The 21,894-nt window shown below is 50.6% G+C and overlaps 1 protein-coding gene and 1 long non-coding RNA gene across 8 annotated transcripts in view; one reads left to right on the top strand and one right to left on the bottom strand.

The window, feature by feature from the left end:
- SYK (spleen associated tyrosine kinase) overlaps positions 1-21,894 on the top strand; it is an 83,558-nt gene that overhangs the window by 13,462 nt on the left and 48,202 nt on the right. For 6 of the 7 annotated variants that reach the window (XM_049093116.1, XM_049093141.1, XM_049093138.1 and 3 more), the window contains exons 2-3: positions 17,977-18,436; positions 20,391-20,551. In XM_049093116.1, coding sequence (XP_048949073.1) covers positions 18,023-18,436; positions 20,391-20,551 — 575 coding nt within the window. In that variant the 5' untranslated portion in view covers positions 17,977-18,022. The remainder of the gene's footprint in view (positions 1-17,976; positions 18,437-20,390; positions 20,552-21,894) is intronic. The other variant, XM_049093128.1, reaches the window with a different exon arrangement.
- On the bottom strand, positions 19,104-19,833 carry LOC112644846 (uncharacterized). The gene is made up of 2 exons (XR_003126808.3): positions 19,618-19,833; positions 19,104-19,528 (listed from the first exon to the last, which is right to left on the bottom strand). It is a non-coding gene; the product is annotated as an uncharacterized LOC112644846 (long non-coding RNA).

Here is a 21,894-nt window from a genome sequence, read left to right as displayed (position 1 = left end):
GAGCTTCCAGAACCCCCTTCTCCCTTCCGCACCCCCCCCCAAGCTCTGAGCAATTTGGGGCTGAAGCTCCATCACCAGGCACCTTACACAGTGACTCACCCCGCTATCCTGAGCTGTAGTCAGGGTGGAGAAGCAGTGTTGCCATCTAGAACTTTCTTGGTTTTGTTAGGAGCTCAGGAAAGTAGACCTCTTTGGATTTCTGGATGAGGAATCCTGGGACGTCTACACCGCTGACATGCATCTGGAATGGGTCTGAAGCCCGTGTCTTCGGTGGGGGGGGACAGCCCTGCTCCAGCCTTCCGACCCTCGGTAGGCCATCGGAGCCTCCCCACCTTCCACAGCACTGTCATCCTGATGCTGGAATCACCCCCAGCCCCCCAGCCCCGAGGCCCCTGGACCATCTGGAACAGGCTCCCATCCTCCTCCGGCCTCGGGGGTGGCCAGGGAGAAGTTGAGTTTGCTCAACTAACAGGCTCCCTAACAGGCTCCTCCCCAACTACAGAGTCCAGGGGGAAAGTCCTCTGGTTTCTGAAAAGTAACTTTATTCCTTTTAAAGATTTTATGTATTTATTCATGAGAGACACAGAGAAAGAGGCAGAGACACAGGCAGAGAGAGAGAGAGAGAAGCAGGCTCCCTGTGGGGAGCCCCATGTGGGACTCGATTCCAGGACCCCGGGGTCATGCCCTGAGCTGAAGGCAGACGCTCAACCACTGAGCCACCCAGGTGTCCCTGAAGTGGCTTTAATTAAAGCTCTAGACATCTGTTCCACTCCTTCATGGAACTTCTCTGCCTCAGGAATGTTGATGTTGCATATTTGGCGTCTTCTCTGTCCCTCTAGTACTTCTGTGCGGAGCTCCGTGTGGATTTCCTTTCCATCCTTCGCAGCCTACGCCACCCTATTCCCCTTGCTCTCTGTGACTGCGCACCTGTCCCCCCTCCACTGTTTGAAATTGTCGCCTTTCCCGCCTGCCCCGACCTCTGACTTCTCTGACTCTTGCCTCCTCCCCGCCCCACCACCACCACTCACTTTTGTGTCTCCGGTTTGAGCTACTGTTTTAACCAAGCGATGATCCCAGTAGGCCCTTGGCTTCCATGGCTGTATGTGCGGCCATGACTTTATGGGCCTCCCACGTGTCTCTCCTATGGCTTCTCTCCTTTGATTCTGTCCGTGTCACTATGTCGACCAGGGGTAGGTTCCTCCTCTTGGAAAAATGAGTCATGTTTGGAAGTGGCCCAGGATGTGTGCCAGGCCCACAGAGTGTTTTCCTCATTCTCAGTAATGCTGAGAGAGAGAGAGAGGGAGGGAGGGAAAGAGAGAGAGAGGAGGAGGAGGAAGGGGGAAGGGGGAGGAGGAGGAGGAGGGAGACAATTGGCTTCACATTTACTTCTTCCCAAGGAGGCTGCCAGCCATTCAGAATCTCCTCTCCACCCTCAAAAACTGGTTGGTACCCCACCGCTCCGTGGGCTTTGCCTGAGGTCTGCCCTGAGCCGTACTCATCTTCCCTGAGGGTCTTCATGCTCCCAGGGTGAGCCTCGGCTGCAGTGGGTCCTGCTCCCTGCACACTGTTGTTTGGGGTTAGAGGAGTCCACTAATTTTCTGGCATTTCTCTCTCCTGTTCTTGTTGTGAGTTTGTTTCAGAGAGGAGGCAGCCATGGCCTCTCTACTCTGCAACGGCAAAGTTATCTGATGTTTTGGTCTTTGTGTTACAGAGCACCTTAAAGCATTTGTCATTTTCATTGAACAACTAAGTTTCTGCAGGAACAGGGAAGAATGAATAGAAGACATGATCAAAATGACCACAGACGTTCATGTGGCACCCTCTGCCTCTGTCAGCCTCTCTGCTCTGAGTGGCCAGCCAGGGCTATTTCCTTGCCTGGCTGTGTGATCCATTCAGCACGTTGATTTATTGGTCACCTCCTGCCAGCCAGGAATAGTGCTAGGTGCTGGGACCATGGCAGTAGCCAAGATCCTTCCCTGTGCTCTCATCCTGTTTCTGGTCAGACTGAAAGAAAGAGCAGGAGCCCAGCCCCAGGCCTTGAGCAGACATGACCTCATTTGTTCCTCATGGCAACCATCTTTTGGGGGAAATTTTAAAAGTACAGAAAAGTGCAACCACACTCACAGTAAACAAATATTGACATTTCCCCCCTCCCCCTTTTTTTTGCCCTTATTTCTCCTAAAAGAACATTACAAATAAAGTGAAGGCTACTTCCTTTTTATGGTGAGTAATTTGCCCGAGGCCAGAGAGCTGGTGAGCAGCAGGACTGATGTTTCAAGCTCAGGTCCTCCCCGGGGGCAAAGGCTGTGCATTCTCTTGTTTACTTTAACAGGTGTCCTTTTAAATACACATTGGTGATGCCCTGTTCACTGTGTGGCTCGCCTGCAGCAAATATCAACACCTGTAACAGAGGACCAGACAGACGTGCTTCATGACTATTTTTTGGTATATGCATATAAAAGCTCTGTTTTTGAGGATGCCAGGAAATTGTGTAGAGCCAACAAATACAGTGGGATGGGGTTGTCAAGAGCTAACACTAATAAGATAGAAGTTTCGCACATAATAGCATCTATTTACCATCATATGAATTTTACAATAACTATACTTTCACATCTCTTTTGTGTACAAGTGACCATGGATGCTCTTGTGAACATTCTAGAAATCACTCAAAATGGGTGAAGGATGAGTCTAACACATTTAGCATCTGATATAAGGTAGTGTATACTCGATCCTCATTATCCGCAGGTACCGTTTGCAAATTCACCTACTTGCTGAAATGGTCTTGCGACTGCGTAGCCAGAGCTCTGGGCACTTCCGCGGCCCTTTGTGGAAACGCACAGAGCGTCAGAGCGTTGATTCGCCCCTGAGGTAGATGAGGCGCACTCTGCCTATGTGTCATTTTTGTGTCCATCACGTCCCACGTTTTTAAAACTTTTCTGCTTTTTGCTGGTGACTTTGCAGTTTAAAACCACCCGTAACCATAGTGCTAATGTGCTGTGTGGTGCATAGGGCTTCGATATGCCTTCTGGAGAAAATACATGTGAGATGGGCTTCCTCTGGGCAGGCGTTGCGGTGTTGCTGGTCATGGGTTCAGTGTTAGTTAAGCAACGATAGATGTTAAATCACGTGTCTTTGAACAGAAACACACTTAGAACAAACCCGTGCATTGATTGGCTGATGGCAATATGTGACCACAGACTCCCAGGAACAAGCCTGTGTTTCCCCTAGAAGCAGTGGTTCCTTATTCACTAACTCAGTGTTCAGGGAAACGTTTTAGGACATAATTAGCACACGTAATGAGAATTGACTGTATTTTATTTTATTTTTTATATACAGCAGGGAAATGATTTTAATTTTTATATATTTTTTAAAGATTTTATTAATTTATTCATGAGACACACAGGGAGAGGCAGAGACACAGGCAGAGGGAGAAGTAGGCTCCCTGCAGCGCCCCCAATGTGGGACTAGACCCCTGGACCCTGGGATCACGCCCTGAGCCAAAGGCAGATATTCAACCACTGAGCTACCCAGGTGCCCCGGGAAATAATTTTCAAAACCAAGCTGGATTAGATGGGTTTTATAAGAGACATGATTTTGAAACAAATGAACTGTTTTACAAATACAGTGAAAATCCCTTAGTCATGCATTTCTTGTTCATTAATTGACAGATTTCTCCTGAGCTCCCACAACATGCCTGGCACCAGGCTCGTACCTAGGATATCAGTGAACAGGTGCAGAGGTCAGATCACAAACATCAGGATTAAAAGCAGTGTAGACAACTTGGTATTTCTGTTTAAATTTGTAACAAGCCCAATGAGTTCCCCAAACAAGAATATTCAAATTCTCACACAAATGTTTTTCTTATGAAAGAATAGTTTTTCATAGCCAGGATTTTTTAAAAGGATTTTACTTATTTATTTGAGAGACAGAGTACAAACAGGATAGGGAGGAGTGAAGGGAGAACGAGAAGCAGGCTCCCCACTGAGCAGAGGAGCCCCTGACGATTCAAGGACCCTGAGATCATGGCCTGAGCAGAAGGCAAATGCTTAACAGACTGAGCCACCCAGGCGCCCTCATAGCCAGTATTTCCAAGTAAATATTTTTCTAATAACCGGGGAGTGATTTTATGGCTGGTTTACTTCCAACTCCACAAGCTGGCAACTGGCGATGATATAGTAAATTGCACCTGTGGTGGGGCTGGGGGTGGGGAGGGGCTGTGGCTCATATTGTTCAGACCTGCAGGTCATCGGAGGTTATGTTTGTCACAGGCTAACTCAGGTGCGAGGCAGAAATCTTGGGGGCACATAAGGACAGCAGTGGGCTTTTTCCTTCAGTGCCTCTGTCCTGCCTCATACAGCTCAGGTGCGAGGAAACACGTCCATACCTAGAGCGTGCCCAGGTCCCCACCACCCACGACCCAGAGCTCCTTTTGAGTTCCTCCAGTGCACGCGCAATTTATAAACTAGGGGATAGGACAGGAGCTCGTAAATGGCCATTTTGGTGACTTTCTGGAGGCTGAACGTGGACTAATTTGAGAGAGAGAAACTCCTCCGGGTTGCAGCCTTAGGAAGGCCTCCGCTTGCTTGGTTTTTATCTCTAAAAGTCTCATTTTAAAGATACCTGGAAAATGTTTTACACGGGTATGGTAAGACACACCGACACGATTGGAGGAGGACGTTTTTATGCTCACAGATCCGTAGAAACAGGAGGTACCGTGTGCATGGCCACATAGGGAAATATCAGGGTTGTAGGGAGGCAGAGGGAAAGGGAGAAGGTGGGCAAGAGCCCTTGTTGTGGTTTCTGCAGGAAAGGTGAGGTGAGGCAAGCAGGCTTGAAACAGGCTCCTCTGAACAATTTCATTGGGTTCTCAAGTGTGAGGGCTGTCCACTGTGGCCTGGCACCTGGCCCTAGGGTGTGAGGGCCCAGTCAAGCAGGGGATGGGGGATGGGTTGGCTCCTCATTTGTAGGAGAGGCCACTACTGTGTGCAGAAATTGTCCAACCATGCAAGGGCAGTCTCTCTCTGAGATCAGCAAGACCATCAAAACATCAGAAATACAGAAAATAACAAAAAGAATAAGAAAACGAGAAGAAAATGATATATACACGCCTCATGAGGTCATGAGGTTGTCATGGTGACAACGGAGAAAGCACCCCTCGTGACTGGTAGGGGGAGGAGAAGAATCATTGTGAAATGCACCCAGAGCCTTCTCCACAAGAGGCTCCTCTCCAAGGAGAAGATCTTGTCACCACTGTGTTCAGCTGAAGCAAAGGGATTCCTTGTACTCCACCTTGTGTCACCTGAAGGACAAAACCCCACACACCTATAATTAATGAGGGTAAGGCTTTAGGTAAATTGATTGGAACATAGCGGGCAGGAAAGGGAGTAGGGGGTTTGGAGGAGGAGCAGCTACACCACCGGAGAAACACTTGGACAGGTCACAGCCTCCTGGCCTGGCTCACTGAGAGCCTGAGAGTTAATGGCAGGGTCCTGCAGGCCTCACCTCCCCACCAGTAGGGCATGGCATAACACTGGATGGAGCATACACTCCTCTGAGAAGGAGTAGTTGGGGAAACCCAAAGACAAGTGAAGACACAAAAATAAGACCGAAGAATGTGAAGTCTCACAAATGCAACGTGAGAAAACATGAAATCCTAGTGGATCGTAAGGTAAATCCTCACATGAAGGGCCTGTTCACCACTTCCTATTATCTGATTCAACACTGCCAGGGCTTCAACAGCAACAACAACAACAAAAAGCCAAACACGTCCAGGTTTCAAAAAACATTACAAGGCATGCTAAAAGGGAAGTGAAAATACAGTCATCACAAGGATCCAGAAAACTCACAGAAAGAAGAGAAAATCTTGAAAAAATCCAGAGAGGGATGGAGACCCTATGCACAGTGGAACAAGGATCAGAGTTATTTATGGAAGACTTCTCATTTTAAACTGTGGAAACCAGAACTGGTGCTGTGAAATATTTTAAGTGTTGAGGGAGAAGAAAACACAAGCACCAACCTAGAATCTTATATCTAGCTCAAGTATCCTTCAAATGTGAAAGAGAAATCAAGACTTTCTTGAACAAACACACACTTAGAAGATTCCCCACTAGTTGACTGGTCCTACGAAAAATATTACAAGAAGTTTTTCAGATAGAAGGGAGAGGATATAGATCCAAAATTTAGGTCTGCCTGAAGACAGGAGGAGCATCAAAGGAGGAAAAAGTCAATTAAAATATTTTACTTTTCTTATTTGAAACTGACCTAAAAGTCAGACCATTCATTTAAAGCAATAAAACCAACAGTATACTAGTGATTCACACAGGTGAATAAGTGGAAGGAGTGGAAGCATTGTCACAGTTGTTGGGAGGGAAGAATGGGAATGCTTTTATTTTCATTTTTTTAAAGTTTTTATCTATTTATTCATGAGAGACAGGCAGAGACACAGGCAGAGGGAGAAGCAGGCTCCCTGTGGGGAGCCCAATATGGGACTCAATCCCAGGACCACGGGATCACGACCTGAGCTGAAGGCACATGTTCAACCACTGAGCCACCCAGGCATCCTGAATGGGAGGTAACTGTACCATATATGAAGTGGATAGTGTTATTTGAAAGTTAGGTTTAAAAGTCAGATTTTAAATGTAAACTTTTAACTCCAGGGCAACCACTAAAAATTTTTAAAATTTATGCTGGGAAGATCTGCAGTGGAATCTCCTAAAATGATTAACATAAGAGAAAAGAGAAAAAGAGGAGAACAAAGAGACAACAAATGCAATGGATAAAAAAGTTACAAATGTGTTAGATATCAATCCAACTAAATCAACAATCACTTTCAACACAGATGGTCTAACTACGCCAGTTTAAAGTACAGAGTTTATAGGAGCGAACCAAAAACATGACCCAGGGCAGCCTGGGTGGCTCAGTGGTTTAGCACCATCTTCAGCTCACTGTGATCCTGGGGTCCCAGGATCAAGTCCCACGTTGGGCTCCCTGCATGGAGGCTGCTTCTCCTTCTGCCTGTGTCTCTGCCTCTCTCTCTCTCTCTCTCTCGCTCTCTCCCTCTGTCTCTCATGAATTAATAAATAAAAACTTAAAAAAAAAAAACATGACCCAACCATATGTTGTCTGCAAAAAAAAACCTATCTTAAATGTGAAGACACATATGGATTAGTGCTAAAGAAAGATAGTCCCTGCTAACACCAGTCAAAATAAAGATAGAATAGCTGTATTAATTTTAGCTAAAACAGACTTAAGAAAATGGAGGGCTATCAGGGATAAAGAGGAGTGTTACATAACCATAAAGGGATCAGTTATCCAAGAAGATGTAGCAATCTTCAACATGTATGCACATAACAAAGAATATCAAAATGCAGAAGGCAAACACTGAAAAAACTCAAAGGAAAATGGGCCAATCTACTATTGTAATTGAAGATCTCCATCCCCTTCTATCAATAATTGATAGACTAAGTAGATAATCAACAGGGTACAGATGACCTGAGTAGCACCTTTAATCCCATTGACATTGACTTGACACTCATAAAGTATTCAATCCAACAGCAGAAAAATACACATTCTTCTCAAACTGACATGGAACATTTATCAACACAGAGCATGTGCTTGGAAAACATATGTAAACATTCTTAAATGAATAAAAAATAATATAAATTATGTTCTCAGAATATGGTGGAATTAGCCTAGAAATCAGTAATAGAAAGATAGCTGTAAAATCTCCAAATATTTTTAAATTATACAACAGACTTTTAATTACTTTGTGGGTCAAAGAAGAAGTGTGATGAGAAATGTGGAAGCATTTTTGAACAGAATAAAAATAAAAATTCAACCTAAAATTTGTGAAATTTAGCAAAAATAGTGCTTAGAAGGAAATTTACGAAGTGCAAAAATTAGATAAAGAGGAATATATATAACCCACAACCTATACTTCTATCTTAGAAAACTGTGAAACAGAAGTGCAAATAAAGACTAAAAGTAAGGAAAAAAAAGCAATAATTAAAATGAGAGCAGAAATCCTTAAAATTAAAGATGGTAAACAAAAGAGAAGAGACAGATTCACTAGTATCAGAAATAGGAGATATCACTACAGATTGATTACATGGACATCAAAAAGAAATAATGACCCACTAGTGTGGAAGAGTCTGTCCTCATCAATGTAATGACACACGTGACTAATTCCTGAATGACAGAAACTACCAGGACTCATAGAAGGGAAAATAGCCTGAAGAGTCCTGACTTTTCAGTTTAAGTCAATAATTTAATTACCTCCTCCCTGCCTGAAAAAAAAAAAAAAACTGTGTTCATATGATTTCCTTGATGAATTATACCATACATTGAAGGAGGAAATTATACCAATTTTCAACAATTTTCTCTTCCAGAAAATAGAAGCAGAGGGACAGAGACCTCGATATGACTTGATGTTTAGGTTGATACAGATCCAGATGGAGAAAGAGAGAGAGAAATTCTTCAGATAGTGCACATGGACGGCTTAAGTGTATTTGTATGTTGACTTTCTTTCTCTGTCATCTGAGAACGTCTGGAGGCAATGACATCCCAGAGCAGTGAGCACACCTTGTGCCCAGATCTTGGTCTCTGATACCACTGTCAATCACAAGGGACAGAGAAATGAGAGAGTGTAGAAGTGGAGTAAGAAACATACTTGAGACACTTGCTGTATCTTTAGTGCCAGAAATAATGAAGTGCCCCCCAAAACCAAACCAAAACAAAAACCACAGTGATAGAGCCATTTTAAAAAAGGGCCCAGGAACCAGCTAGGAGGGTTCCTAGTGGGCGTACTGGGACAGTCAGCGCAACAGAATAAAGTAGTATTGGCTTAAAACCTAAAGTATAAAATAAATACCCTTGAGTCCACACCTACATAAATAAATGATTGAATAAATAAAACAGGAAGGGAAGAATAGATACATCTACTCTGCAGAAGAATCCTGAACAATTTATGTAGATACTCAAGAAGGTGGAACATACCTTCCCTGCATGTGGAGAACCTCTGCTGTGAGGTGACAGAAAAGGGACTCTATGTTTGGCCAGAAGGCCTCGCGGAGGTCCTGCTCGCACTCCCCTGAGGGCCTCGGAAGGCTGAGGCTAAGGAAGGGCTGGCCTCAAGCGCTGGCTCCACCACGATTCCTATGGTCCTGTTACCTGTGAGGTAACAGGCCTCCTGAGCCTGATGCCAGGCCCGATGAACCCGGGCACCACCGCCTTTAGGGATGCAGCCAAGCCAGCTGGTGCCCTGTGACCCAGTGCTGGTGAGCTTCCTGTTGCCATCCTGCCATCTGGGTCATCATCCACTGTCACTCTCACGGCTCTCACCGGCCAAGCCAGCACTAAAGGTGCATACCTGGCCTTTCGGTGGCTCGAGTTTGTCGTCTGTAAGATGGCAATGCTTCTTGTGTAGAGCTGTGGCTTCCGTAGGCCTGGGGTGCAGGTTGGCTTCTGTTACTTTTCCAAGCACATCCTTGTGCGTCTCTTGGCCGCACCAAAGTAAACCCCCACCAGGGGGGGTCTCTCAGTGTTGCACCTCTGGTGATGCTTCGGAGTGGAGTCCGGCCTCCCCCAGCTCTCGTTCCAAGTGTGGGAGATGGCACAGCCTGGAGTGTGACATTTAAAGCCATGCTCTTTGCACGGAGCATGTGTGTACAGATGTTTGGAAAGTACCTCCCATCTCAAACGGCGACCCTTGTAAAGTTGTGTCTCCCACTGGTACTGTGAGCGGCTGCCCCCAGGGGATCTGCGACGGGGCCTGAGAGAGCTCTGACTCCACACATGGGCTCTCCTGACTCGAAGACCACATCTGCTCAGCCTCGCCGGCCCCCTGCCGGGAATGGGCATCCTGATGAGATTTCTCTAGGATTCTTCTCCTATTTGATCCCGCCTTACAGGGGAATTGGATACTTATAATGTCTTTGGGCTTTTTCAAAAACATTTAAAGTACCCACGAAAATTTTGGTGTACCCTGCTTGGCACTTAGGTTCCTATAGTAACACAGGGGTCGTTGAGTAAGAACTCCCGGGGCGCTGCTTGTCCCCAGGCACGCAGTGCAACAGGCCCAGCAGTGTCCACTGGCACCCTCAGAGGTGAGTCTGTTCCAGTGGGACCCGGGTCCTGGGGGTTGGCTGCATCTGAATGCACTGTTAAAGGAAGCCTGTGGCATGGGGGATCTGCACTTCTGTTTTCCGGTTGGTTTTGTGTCGAGGCTGGAGGTGGAGGCCCACTTCCCTAATTACAGACACTGTGCAGCAGTGGTGTGAAGGCCTCTGGCTTGTAAGAGGCCGTGTCTTCTGCTCTGTCTCGTTTCCGCTCTTTTCCCTTTGAATGCTCCTCTCCATTTTTGTGGGTTCCCCCTGCCACACACCCTCCCACACACATACACTCCCCACTGGCCTGGACATCTGATTCCAGACCTGCGTTTGAATCCAGCAAAGGAATGTAGGTGGCACATGTGGGAGTCAAGCACACCCAGAGCCCCAGCCTCCCACCCTCCTGGGGTGTCTGCAGGAAGGGGGCCACTCGCAGGTTTCAGCAGGTCCACAGCTGCACCTGAGTTGCTCCCCGAGGCAGCCTGAGCTCTCCCACCGAGTGCATGCCTGTGCCATTCCAGTCCTTTCCTGCAGTTGTCAGGTGGCCAAACCATGCTTCTTCCCATCACATAACCTTTGCCACCTACTCAAGCACAGGGTATACTTAAGGTGTCACGGGTTTATGACATCCAAGAGCACCGGCCAAGGCTGCTGTGATGTGGGGCAAGCATGAGTCCCCCACAAATATCCTTCCACAGACTAGAAAAAGGTGATAGTGACTTCTAATATATATCAAGTGACTCTTTCTGTGGAGGTGTTAACCCAGTTTAGTGCATCCTTGCGTGTTTACATCGGGTGATTGGGTTTCTCCCGCTGCCTCAGGGTCCCTGTGTTTATGTGAACGAGGTGCAGGGATGGGAACCCCAAAAGTAGTGTCCAGAAGCTGAAAACCTCAGCCAGGGACCTCTGGATGGGACAGGAGAAGCTAAGTCTCTGTGGGATGACCGGGGCTTCCCCAGAGGGTCACCAGGAGGGTCACATGGAGCAGAACCAAGGAGAGTGTGGCTGTTTCACTGTCTGTCTGGCTTCCCTGTGTGGTTTGCCACGTGAAGAGGCCGCTGACAGCTGTCAGTCGTGATCAGTGTGCTCTCCTGCCTATTATTTCATTGTTTTTATTTTTCCTGCTTTCTGGACACAGTGGCTGGGTGTCCGGAGACCTGCTGGCTGCAACCCCACCCTCTCCGTGCTAAGCCTGCTGGGCCTGAGCTGGGGCGAGACCCCCACTTCCAGGGTTGAGTCTGGGCCAGGCCTCAGGACCACATATGGCCAGTTCAGGGTGTAGGTGAGTAGGAGCTCCCACTGAGAAGCTGAACCTGCAGCGACTTCCAGTAACACCAGAAGGCAGGAGAGGTATAGAGGTTCTCACAGTCTTGGGGTTAACGCTGGGCCCCTGGAGCAGACTCCTGCTCCCCGGAGCCACTTCTGGGGTGCAAAGAGTCTCTCTTTCCCACATGGCACCCAGAAAAAAAATCACTTGCACATAGTAGATGCTCAACAAACATAAAGAGTGAATAAATGATTTATATTTTAACGTTAAATTCACTTAGGGTGGGCTGGTCTCTTGCATGCAACCAAACATGTTGAGAGTTAACATTTATGTTGACGTCAGCACATAGTATCTGTGATTTGTGCTACTGGGTCGAGGAGGAAGCATCGCTTCGGCTTGGAAGCAAGGTTCTCTGTGGAGCCTGAAAATCTAGGTGTTGGCTAAGATGCGTCAATCTTTCCTCCATGCGTCATTAGGAACTGAAGTTTGGAAGCATCAAAAAAGAACGCAGGTTGGAAGGTTTGGGCGGTATTTTCAGGTGTTGAAACTTCTCCCTCTCTTTTTAAATTTAGTAAAACACACATACACACACACACACAAACAAAAACAAAAAAAGCACTTTCTCCAGCCTTAGATTTACCTTTTGTTTCTGAAATGTGTGTCTTTGTACTCTGGGAAGCCGTGCTTTCCCACCAATGCAGAAGTGGGGCGCGGGGCGGAGACGGCATTGCAGGGCTCGGCCTGGGAGGCGGCGTCTGCAGCAGCGGCCAGCGGGCAGGCCTCGGGACGCTGGGGCACGGCCCCCCGGAGGGAGGGCGAGCCCCTATCGCTCAGGAAGCCGGTGGACACGGGACTGACTCAGGCGGGGCGCCGTGGGTTCTGTTTCTCCATGTGTGGCCACAGCGTCTGTGTCCACGTGTTATCTCCCCCGCCCCCCGCCCCCCGGAGATCCTGCTGCAGGAGGCAGCGCCCACCGCCCGCCCTCTGCGGACCGGCCCAGGGTGGTCCTCCTCTGGGGCCTCCTGGGGCGGGGGGGGGGGGGGGTTCCACACTGCACCTGCCGGGCCTGCTCGGGCCTGCTCACAAGTCCAGTAATCAGCCAGCCCCTGCCCCGCCCGCTCGGCAGCCCTATTGCCCCTGCAGGCTGGGCTCTTTCCTCTTTTTTATGTAAATGAATCAAACCCTCAGATGAGGGTATTTTTATATGCGTCCCACACTTAATTTTCTCAGCTGCAAGCAGTGGAGGGAATTCCCAGGCAAATTTTTATCGGGGTTGCTTTGCATTGAGGAGGGCAGGCTGTGTGGCTCTGAGTGTCCTAAGCCGAGGTACCTCGTCGCCCCTTCCTGATTCTGTTCCCCCGCCTGCCCGGCAGGACTCTGGCAGAAATTGTCTCCAGATATTTCCCCAGACTGCCATTCGCTTCTGCCACGGTCACCTCTGCGCATTATAGGAGGCTGTGGGGCTGGGGGATGTGGATCGGCCACGTTAGCATGCTGAGCGCCGTGGGAAACGTTCTCTGCAGGAAGTAAAAGGAGCCGCGCCTGTGTGGTAGAGAGCACAGCTTGGGCAGGAGCCACGCTTCAGTGGGTCTTAAGAAGCCCTGGTCTGGGCCCCCTGAAAACCCGGATGGATAGGGCTGAAGAGGAATGAAAGCACGGAGACCCGTGCGAAGGTTCACGGCCTGAAACAAACACGGATTCGGGGAACGGGTGTAGGACCGTGGTCTCGGCCCAGGCAGCGAGCGCATCTCCCTCCGCAGCGATGGGTCCTTGCAGGGGCAAGCGAGCAAACTCGGGCAGTCAGGCCTCATTATTTTCTTTTTAATTATTTTTTAATTGGAGTTTGATTTGCCAACATATAGTGTAACACCCAGTGCTCATCCCGTCAAGTGCCCCCCTCAGTGCCCGTCACCCAGTCACCCCAACCCCCCCGCCCACCTCCCCTTCCACTACCCTTCATTATTCACAGATTCCACAGTTAGGACTTCGCCTTCCCGCTGAGCTGTTTTCACAACTTCCAGCCAGTACTCCCCTCGTCTGCGTGGTTTGTGGACACGAGCCGAGCAGCGGAATGCAAGCCTCCTGACACACCGGCTCCCAGCTGAGGTCCGGCGAGGCAAGCCCCTGCCTCCTTGTTCGGGCTCAGGCTGTACACAAGTGTCCTCCTCGTGGTCGATTTACTACCATGATTGGTTGATTGATGGATTGATTTTTCTTTCTTTCTTTTTTTTTTTTTTTTTTTGCACTTCTTGGCGCTTTTGGTTGGTGATTTTGTTGAGGATGGCCCCAGGCTTCGTGCCGTGCGCCATGCCGTGTTCCTAAGTGACCCAAGGGTCAGTTTCATTCTGGGTGAGTCAAGTAAGCCATGACATTGAGCAGTCAAGTGGTCAAGAGTAAAGATAATGGAACCAGAGTGTCTGGATTCAAAATTCAAACCCTGCTTTTGCCACCTGGCCTGGAGACCTGATGCAGTTAAGAAACCAGTGCTTTGTTTTCTGTTAATTAAATGGACATGATACCACCTGCATCTTCAGGTTTCAGATGGGGACCAGGACCTGCTACATAATAAATTCTCAAAAATGTTACTACTGTGAGGAGGAGGAGGAGGAGGAAGAGGATTACTGAAGGATTACTCCAGATTTCTCTTCTGGCACCTTGACCGCCATGGGACTCTGCTCTTCCCGGTCCTTCCCTGTCCTTAGTTCACAGTGATGATGGCAGTGAATTACACCAGGGGACATTGGAACCTCCAATTCACCGCTGAGGATGCTAATGCAGTGGAAGGGACGTGTCAGGCCAAAACCGAGAGCACAGTGGTTTCCAATCAGGGCGCATGGTGGAGGAGGGCATTGCCCCAGGGAACATTTGGAGACATCTGGAGACAGTTTGAGGTTGTCACTGTGGGGGACTCGGGGGAGTGCTACTGGCATTAATCAGTGGAGGCCAGGCTGTCAGGACAAGACAGCTCCCACATCAGAATGACCTAGACGGAACATCGGGAAACCCTGGGCCAAGGTCATGTCGGGTGACGGATGCAAGGAACCAACAGAAGGAGTGTGGGGACATGCTTTGGCTGCTGTGCAAGGGCATCATGCATTAGCTAGAAGCCCAGCGGGAATTCTGGGGTGCCGAGGCCACCCACGGTCACGACTGTGGACGCCAGGAGCAGACCCAGGGGTGGCCTGCGCCCCTGCTTGTTGAGGTCTCCGCGGTGGTGGCATCAACTCTGGCTGCACTTTGAAGAGGGTCTCAGAAGAGTGACATGGAACTGTGTGGGCGAAGTGCCCAGAATGGTGAACGCTCTGGAAGCAACATCGGGGGGCAGGGGGAGGACACTGGAGTGCCAGCAGAGGGAAGATCATCTGGGGAGGCAGAAGGACCTGCATGTCCTGTCAGCAGATGGGGGGCTGGGCAGGAGGAAGAGAGGCCGGAGGTCGGGCACACAGGTCCCCCCCACGCGGGAGCAGTGATCCAGGAGGAGGCTGGCCTGTCCTCTGGGTTCTCTGGCCCTGGCTCGGTGCTGTCTGCCTGGTTAAGTGGCTGCATGGTGGGGGTCATGCGTTCACTGCAGAAACTCTAAAAGAAAGAGAGATGGGCATGCTTCCCTCTAACAGGCATTCTGAGAGCACCTAGGAAGCCCCGGAGTGCTGGGGGACCTGGGGAGCTCCCGTCTTAGAGTGGGAAGAGCTCCTGGGGAGGGCGATGATGGAAATAAACTGTTTTATGAGATAAAGATGAATGGGGGCATGTCGTCAGCTTACACCTCTCTGGGAGGTGGCCTGAGCGGAGACCACAGGCCTGAGGAGGGATGAGCAGTGGCCGGCAACAGGGAAGGTCTCTCCCCGTGAGGACAGGAAGGAAGGGTGGATGGCCAACACGGGCAAGGTGAGAAGCAGCTCGGGCCGAACCAAATAGGGTTTGGGATGGCACAGGGAGGTGACCTGCCCACATTCCCCCACCTGCTGTGTAGGGAGCAGACCATTTGGAGGGCAGGTGGCAGGAGGAACTGGTAAGACCCTGCAACATGTGCTACCAGGGTGATGATGGGAGATGCTGAGAAGCCGTGGCTGTGGGACGTATTTAGAGGAGAACTGAGGAGAGATCCCCGGAGGTCCCTGGTCCAGCCTCCAGCACAGAGCTCACTGCTTCCTAAAGAAATGGACACCCCGGGGAGTGAGCAGGCTGGCCCCCGCCTCCGTGGAGCTGTGCGCTGTTACAGGGAGGGCTCTGGAGACTCCAGGGTCTTGTTCTCAGCTACTATTTAAGGTCGGTTGTCATTTCCCCGGTTAGGGCCGGCCGAGGGACAGATGGACCTGAGCAACCAAAGCCCCCTCAGGGGCCCTTGAAAGCTGAGTTGTGTGTTGGACGTGCAGGTGGAAATATCAGGGGCGTGGTGTTCAGGTCAGGAGCTCAATGGGCGCAGGTGAGTGTGCAAGTGCTGGGCCTGCCAGTAGCAGGGGTGGTGGGGGGGGGCATGTGCAGGGGGAAGATGAGGCCGGAGACCCAGCCCCAGCACCCAATGGGTGCAGAGTAAGTGAAGGAAGGAGCCACGGAAGGGGGGGTCTGCAAAGGAGAGAAACGGTACCAGGGAAGCGCAGGGGCTGGGCTCCTTCCAGAGCTTCCGGAGGTCGAGCCAGGTGAGGCGAGTCAACAGGCAGCGCGGGGGGTCTTGGATGCAGGTCCAGCAAGGGGCATGGCAGCCACCTTGTTGATCCCTTGTTGGGGGCCACATTCTGATAGCACAATGCATTCTGCGTTTTGACCGAGCCCACATGACGTGCAGCACGGGTCGGGTCTGCAGGCAGATAAGCTGGATGTGCATGCGGGGAGTGGGGCCCTGAGAGCTCCACGGCATGGGCGGAGCCAAGTGCAGGGATGGTGTGCCCAGGGGCCTCTCTGACAGGGGGCAGTGGCCCAAGAGGGGAGACCAGTGCCATAGATGGGGGTGCCTCGAGCGAAAAAACACTGGAAGAGAAATACTGCTCCTTCCCAGAGAGGTCTTGTTGTTAATGGCACCCTCGGACGTACATGCGAGTGTAGACTGTGTAGACAGGATATAGCAAAGCAAACCTGGCTGAGATAGGAACTACTAGAACCCTGACGAGAAAAAACTTATGATTTTAGTCAAATGGAAAGAAAGAAAGAAAGAAAGAAAAGAAAGAAAGAAAGAAAGAAAGAAAGAAGAAAGAAAGAAAGAAAGAAAGAAAGGAAGGAAGGAAACCAGAAAATTGTTTATATCATTACATTATAATAAACCTGATTTTTTTTGGGTGGGGCTCACTCAGGAGAACGGATTTGCAGTATTGGCTGGAGAAAGTCATTACCTGTGTCTGGCAGGTATTCTCGTGTTTGATCACTGCTTGTCGGGAAATCTGTGTTGTGGAGACGCTGTTTCCACATGGCTGTGTGCATGTCTGTGGTGTGTGTTCTGTGCACGTCCAAGTGTAACACAGAGGGGTGTGCGCTTTCCTCCCTAGGTGTACAGACGGGGTTACCCAGGTAATATTCCATTGGTGACCAGCCCCTTTCGGTTAAAATGTAGGCTTCTTTGGATATTTTTTGGATAATGGCATATTCCGTTCTCATCTACAAGCACAACTGAGGGAACATGCCCTCCCGGTTACAGATGCAGCCGCTTCCTCCATGCCACTCTTCTGAAGAGCACACGTCCTTGTCGTGCGAGGAGCAGCTTCTCTGGGACAGGTGTCCTCATGAGATGCAGAACCCGCACTGGTTCTATAATATCAGCTACACACATGGTGCATGGTGGGTGCCAGGAAGTGGTCTGCAGAAGGACAGGGAAGGGACAGCCGGTCGCCCAAGGCCAGAGGCACCTGCGGAGAGGCTGTGCCTCTTCATCCTCGGGGTGTGGGCCTTGCAGTCCTGCCCCTGAAACCCCCCACCCCCCAACCCGCCCAGACGGACATGCATGGGCTGCGCTGCCAGCCATCCCAGTCTTACACAGTATGTGAACACGGCTAGTGCCTGGGCTGTCTGGCGAGGGCCTACCAGACGAGACCCACTCGAAGGCCAGCGTCCAGGTACAACAGTTGGGGAACATCTTCACTGCCCATGACCAGCCATGCGTGTCTGTGATGGCTGTCTCCATCTCCCAAGGCCGCTGGGCCAGGCTCTCCTGGGGTCTGCGCTACGCACCTGCCGGCCAGCGGGCCAGTGCGCAGGCCGTCTTCCCATGGGACTTCCCTTTGTGATATGTCTGTTAGAATTCTCTGTCCCTACCAAGAAAAAAAAAGAGGTTAACCTGGTCACATTTGTCTACTGCTCTGTATTGGGGCTTGATACTAAGAGGGCGTGTTTGGAAATTGATTCTGTGCAAAAGATGGAAGGATGGGAAGGACCTGGTTCCACCGCCAGGTCCCAAGAGAGAAGAGCTTCCTGTCGGGAGGACCTGGCCTGGGTCAGCAGTTGAGCAACCTGACCTTGCTGCTCAGGTCCTGACCAATGTCCCATCTTCTCTTCTCTTCCTCTTCCTCTTCCTCTTCCTCTTCCTTTCTTTTCTTTTCTTTTCTTTTCTTTTCTTTTCTTTTCTTTTCTTTTCTTTTCTTTTCTTTTCTTTCTCTCTTTTTTTTTTTTTTTTGCCAGGAAGACCTCCACGTGTGCCCTCGGCCCCTGACGGGGAGGTGAAGGCATGGCGGGAAGCACGGCCGACAGCGCCAACCACCTGCCGTTCTTCTTCGGCAACATCACCCGGGAGGAAGCGGAGGACTACCTGGTCCAGGGCGGCATGAGCGATGGGCTGTACCTGCTGCGCCAGAGCCGCAACTACCTGGGCGGCTTCGCGCTGTCGGTGGCGCACGGGAGGAAGGCGCACCACTACACCATCGAGCGCGAGATGAACGGCACCTACGCCATCGCGGGCGGCAGGACGCACGGCAGCCCGGCCGAGCTGTGCCACTACCACTCCCAGGAGTCCGACGGCCTCGTCTGCCTCCTCAAGCAGCCCTTCCACCGGCCGCCCGGGGTGCAGCCCAAGACCGGCCCGTTCGAGGATCTGAAGGAGAGCCTCATCAGGGAGTACGTGAAGCAGACCTGGAACCTGCAGGTGCGCCTGGGGCTGCGAGAGACGGTCCCCCCTCCGGGGGGGTCACTTCAGAGAGGGCAGCCTGGCCCGTGGTGATGCGGGTCACCCAGTCACCCAGCTCACACGGGGGGACCTCCTGACAGGCATCCCAGGTGTCGGCTGCTTTTATGTACCTGAAGGGGGGCGCACAGTACGTGCTGATGGGCTCCTGATTCTGTAGCTTCTTCCTACCACATCTCCGTTAGAACATTCTGGGTGAGCGTGCACGTGGCTGCAGCAGCCTGTGGCTGGCTGACCGCCTGGTGTTCCCTCCCACGCCCTGGAGCGCACCTCCCTGGCACCCAGTGACTAGCACTTAGTGCCTCCAGGAACTTCCCTCAGCCCGTCATTTGCAGCCCCCGGGCACGATGACCCCCAGCACGGCGGCCAGCCCCAGGGAAGGCACAGGTATTGAATTAGCACAGACTGACAAGTCGTCCCCTGGATGGGCCCCGGATGGTGAGGCAGCTCGGCTCACCGCTTGGACCTGTGTGTGCACATATTTCTCTTGCGCCTCCCTGTGTTGGTGGTGCTAATGCACGCGGGTGTGAGATGGGATAGGTTGGAGGGTTCTACACAGTGACTGCTTTCCCTCCGTGAGTGGGGTCGACACGAATTCATGCTTGCAGGCAGGTTAGCAGGACTCTGGTCAGGAGTTGTCATTAGCATTTATTAGATATGCCTGAGACCATCTTTTTTATGTTTTTCGAAGTCAGACAGATCTGATTTATGGAGTTGTAATCTATACACAGTGATGTTAAGCTTTTAGGGGTACAGTTCTATGATTTTTGACCAACACAGGGCCCCATGTAGGTCCCACCGCAATCAAGATGAGCTGCTCCCAGCCCAGCTCCCAGCAGCCTCCCTTTGATCCCACAGTGATTGTCTTTTCCAGATCGTTCTATAGGAAGGGACTCACAGGCCTGTAGCATTTTGGACTGCCTTCTTCCCCTCCGAACGATGATGCATTTGCGACTCAGAGCCAAGTAGCATCCCGCTCCTTTCCCTTTGACTGGCTTTGTTCTGGCTGCCGCTCTCGGTTGCACCTGTCACGATTTCTGTGTCTCGAGCCACCTGTAGCAGGACAGATTTTCCATCTCCAGCTCCTCCCTGTCCTCCCTCCTCCCTTCCCACCCCTAGATTGCGTTCATTATAATGTTTACCTCCTCTTATCCTCATCGTAACTTCCAATGATCCAACGTGAGGTCTTCATTCACAGCTGCTGGGAGTACCTCACTCTCTCCACTCCCTAAGCACGGTTGTCAGCCAGCTGTCAGCCCCCTCCCCATGTGTTTTTCACGTCATCCGTGTCCTGTGGCGACATCTCCTGCAGTGTGAGGGGTTGGAGGAGGCCTTGGCGGGCAGCCAGGAAAGCCATGTGTCCTTTGTGGCACATGTCCTGGGGCTTCTGAGTGGTCAGAGGGGTGGGACTCTGATGCAAAGCCATCAATTCATGCAGGACTGCCATCCCTCTGGACCTCGGGGATGGTGCCAGATGGTTTCTAAAGCCCTGTTTGGCTTAAAAAGGCCAACCTCCAGGGATGCCTGGGTGGCTCAGCAGTTTAGCGCCTGCCTTTGGCCCAGGGCATGATCCTGGAGTCCCGGGATTGAGTCCCGTGTCAGGCTCCCTGCATGGAGCCTGCTTGTCCCTCTGCTTGTGTCTCTGCCTCTGTGTGTGTGTGTGTGTGTGTGTGTCTCTCATGAATGAATAATAAAATCTTAAAAAAAAAAAAAAAAAAACAAGGCCAACCTCCCAAAATCTACATTGTGACTTATACACTCGAAGGTACTTAAATCACATCTAAGAATCTTACTGGTTTTATTCAGAAAATGAATGAATTACCACTGTCAGGACTTGGGACAGATTTGAAATGATTTCTGTGTCTTTCTTTTTTTCATTTTTACCTAGTACCACTCTGCTTCCTTCTCGTGGCAGGGTCAGGCTCTGGAGCAGGCCATTATCAGCCAGAAACCTCAGCTGGAGAAGCTGATCGCCACCACGGCCCACGAAAAAATGCCCTGGTTCCACGGGAAGATCTCACGAGTTGAATCTGAGCAAATTGTCATGATAGGCTCCAAGACAAATGGAAAATTTTTGTAAGTATGGTGTGTTTTCCATTCAGCTCCTGTGGCCGGGCCCGCTTGGACAGCTGGGGCATCTCAGCTTCCCCATTGCTGGAGCCTGGGGAAGACGCGGGCCCACTGAAAAGACATTCCCAAAGCCATCCCTTATAACTTGGCATCCGTTTTGCCCAATCCTACCCCAAAGGAAACACTCTTCTTGGGTCCTGAGGGACATAACATGGAAAGAAATGTTACTCCGCCACATATTTTGCTTTTCGTGGCAAATAGAGGATGTGTAATGATATCTGTGGCTGTCCCTCTGAAGTAAAAGCACTGCGGTGGCTCATTCACTCACAGACCCCCACCCCGAGATCTCAGACCTGACTTCTCTGGTGTCACTTGGAACTAAATGCCAGTCAGGTGGATACCAAAGAAAATTTGCTGAGGGTTTGAGTGGTTTCCTGTGATGGCTTTGATCACAGGCAGGTTTGTGGACTTCGGCCTTACAAATTCAGAAATGAGGTGTGCATCCCTAGCTGTGTTCGTTATTACCCTAGTGACTGATGGACCTCGGTGCTCGAGGTCCTGGGGACACAGGCCACCTCGGGGCGGGGCCAGCAGTGGAGGATGGTTTGCGACTGTCTTAGGCAGGTGCGGTGGTAAGCCAGCACGGGGGTACGGCTGGCAGGGGCACATTCACCTGGTGAATTCCACAGGTGCTAGCTGGGTGCCCCAGGGGATGGTCATCACATTCTTGTCTTGGACACTTATAAACAACACTTAGCTCCATGGTCAGGCATGTGGAGTCACACCAAGTAGACTGTAAACTCTTCTAAAAACAGGAGTGTTTTTTGCTGAGTACCATCCACGAAAAGAATGTCTATCAGACTCTACTGTAATATCTTTTATTCGAAAAAAATTATCTTAAACACAATACTCTTCTTTTAAGAGTAAAACAAGAACAGAGTGGCCTGGGTTGGCACACAGTGGGAGCGGGGATGGCGATTTAGTGGGTGCAGTGGCAGGCTCCAGCAGAAATCCTGCAGGGGAGGCTTTTTTCCTTGTGTGGCACCTGTTCGCTTATTTTCCCCTGAGGTTCGGACTTTTATCATCTTCTAAGGAATAATTTCCAGCACAAATGTCATGAAACTGTCCACTTAGCATCCCGATGTGTGACGTCAGCCCCAAGCGGTGTAATCCAAAAAGTGAGCTGGTTCAGACACCTGCTCCCAGGCTTGCTGGGGAACTGCTGTGCTCAGAGATGCCTGCCCGCTCCCCACTCACACGGGGGGCCCTAGGACAGCCGAGGGCTCAGCCAGCTGCTGGTTCCTTCCCCGGCAGTGTTCTCATGCCTCATCCATGCTTCCCTGCAGAAG

Source organism: Canis lupus, chromosome 1, assembly GCF_003254725.2.
Source record: "Canis lupus dingo isolate Sandy chromosome 1, ASM325472v2, whole genome shotgun sequence".
Taxonomy (NCBI): domain Eukaryota; kingdom Metazoa; phylum Chordata; class Mammalia; order Carnivora; family Canidae; genus Canis; species Canis lupus.
Note: the sequence above shows the minus strand (reverse complement) of the source record. Positions and strands in the feature narration are given on the sequence as shown.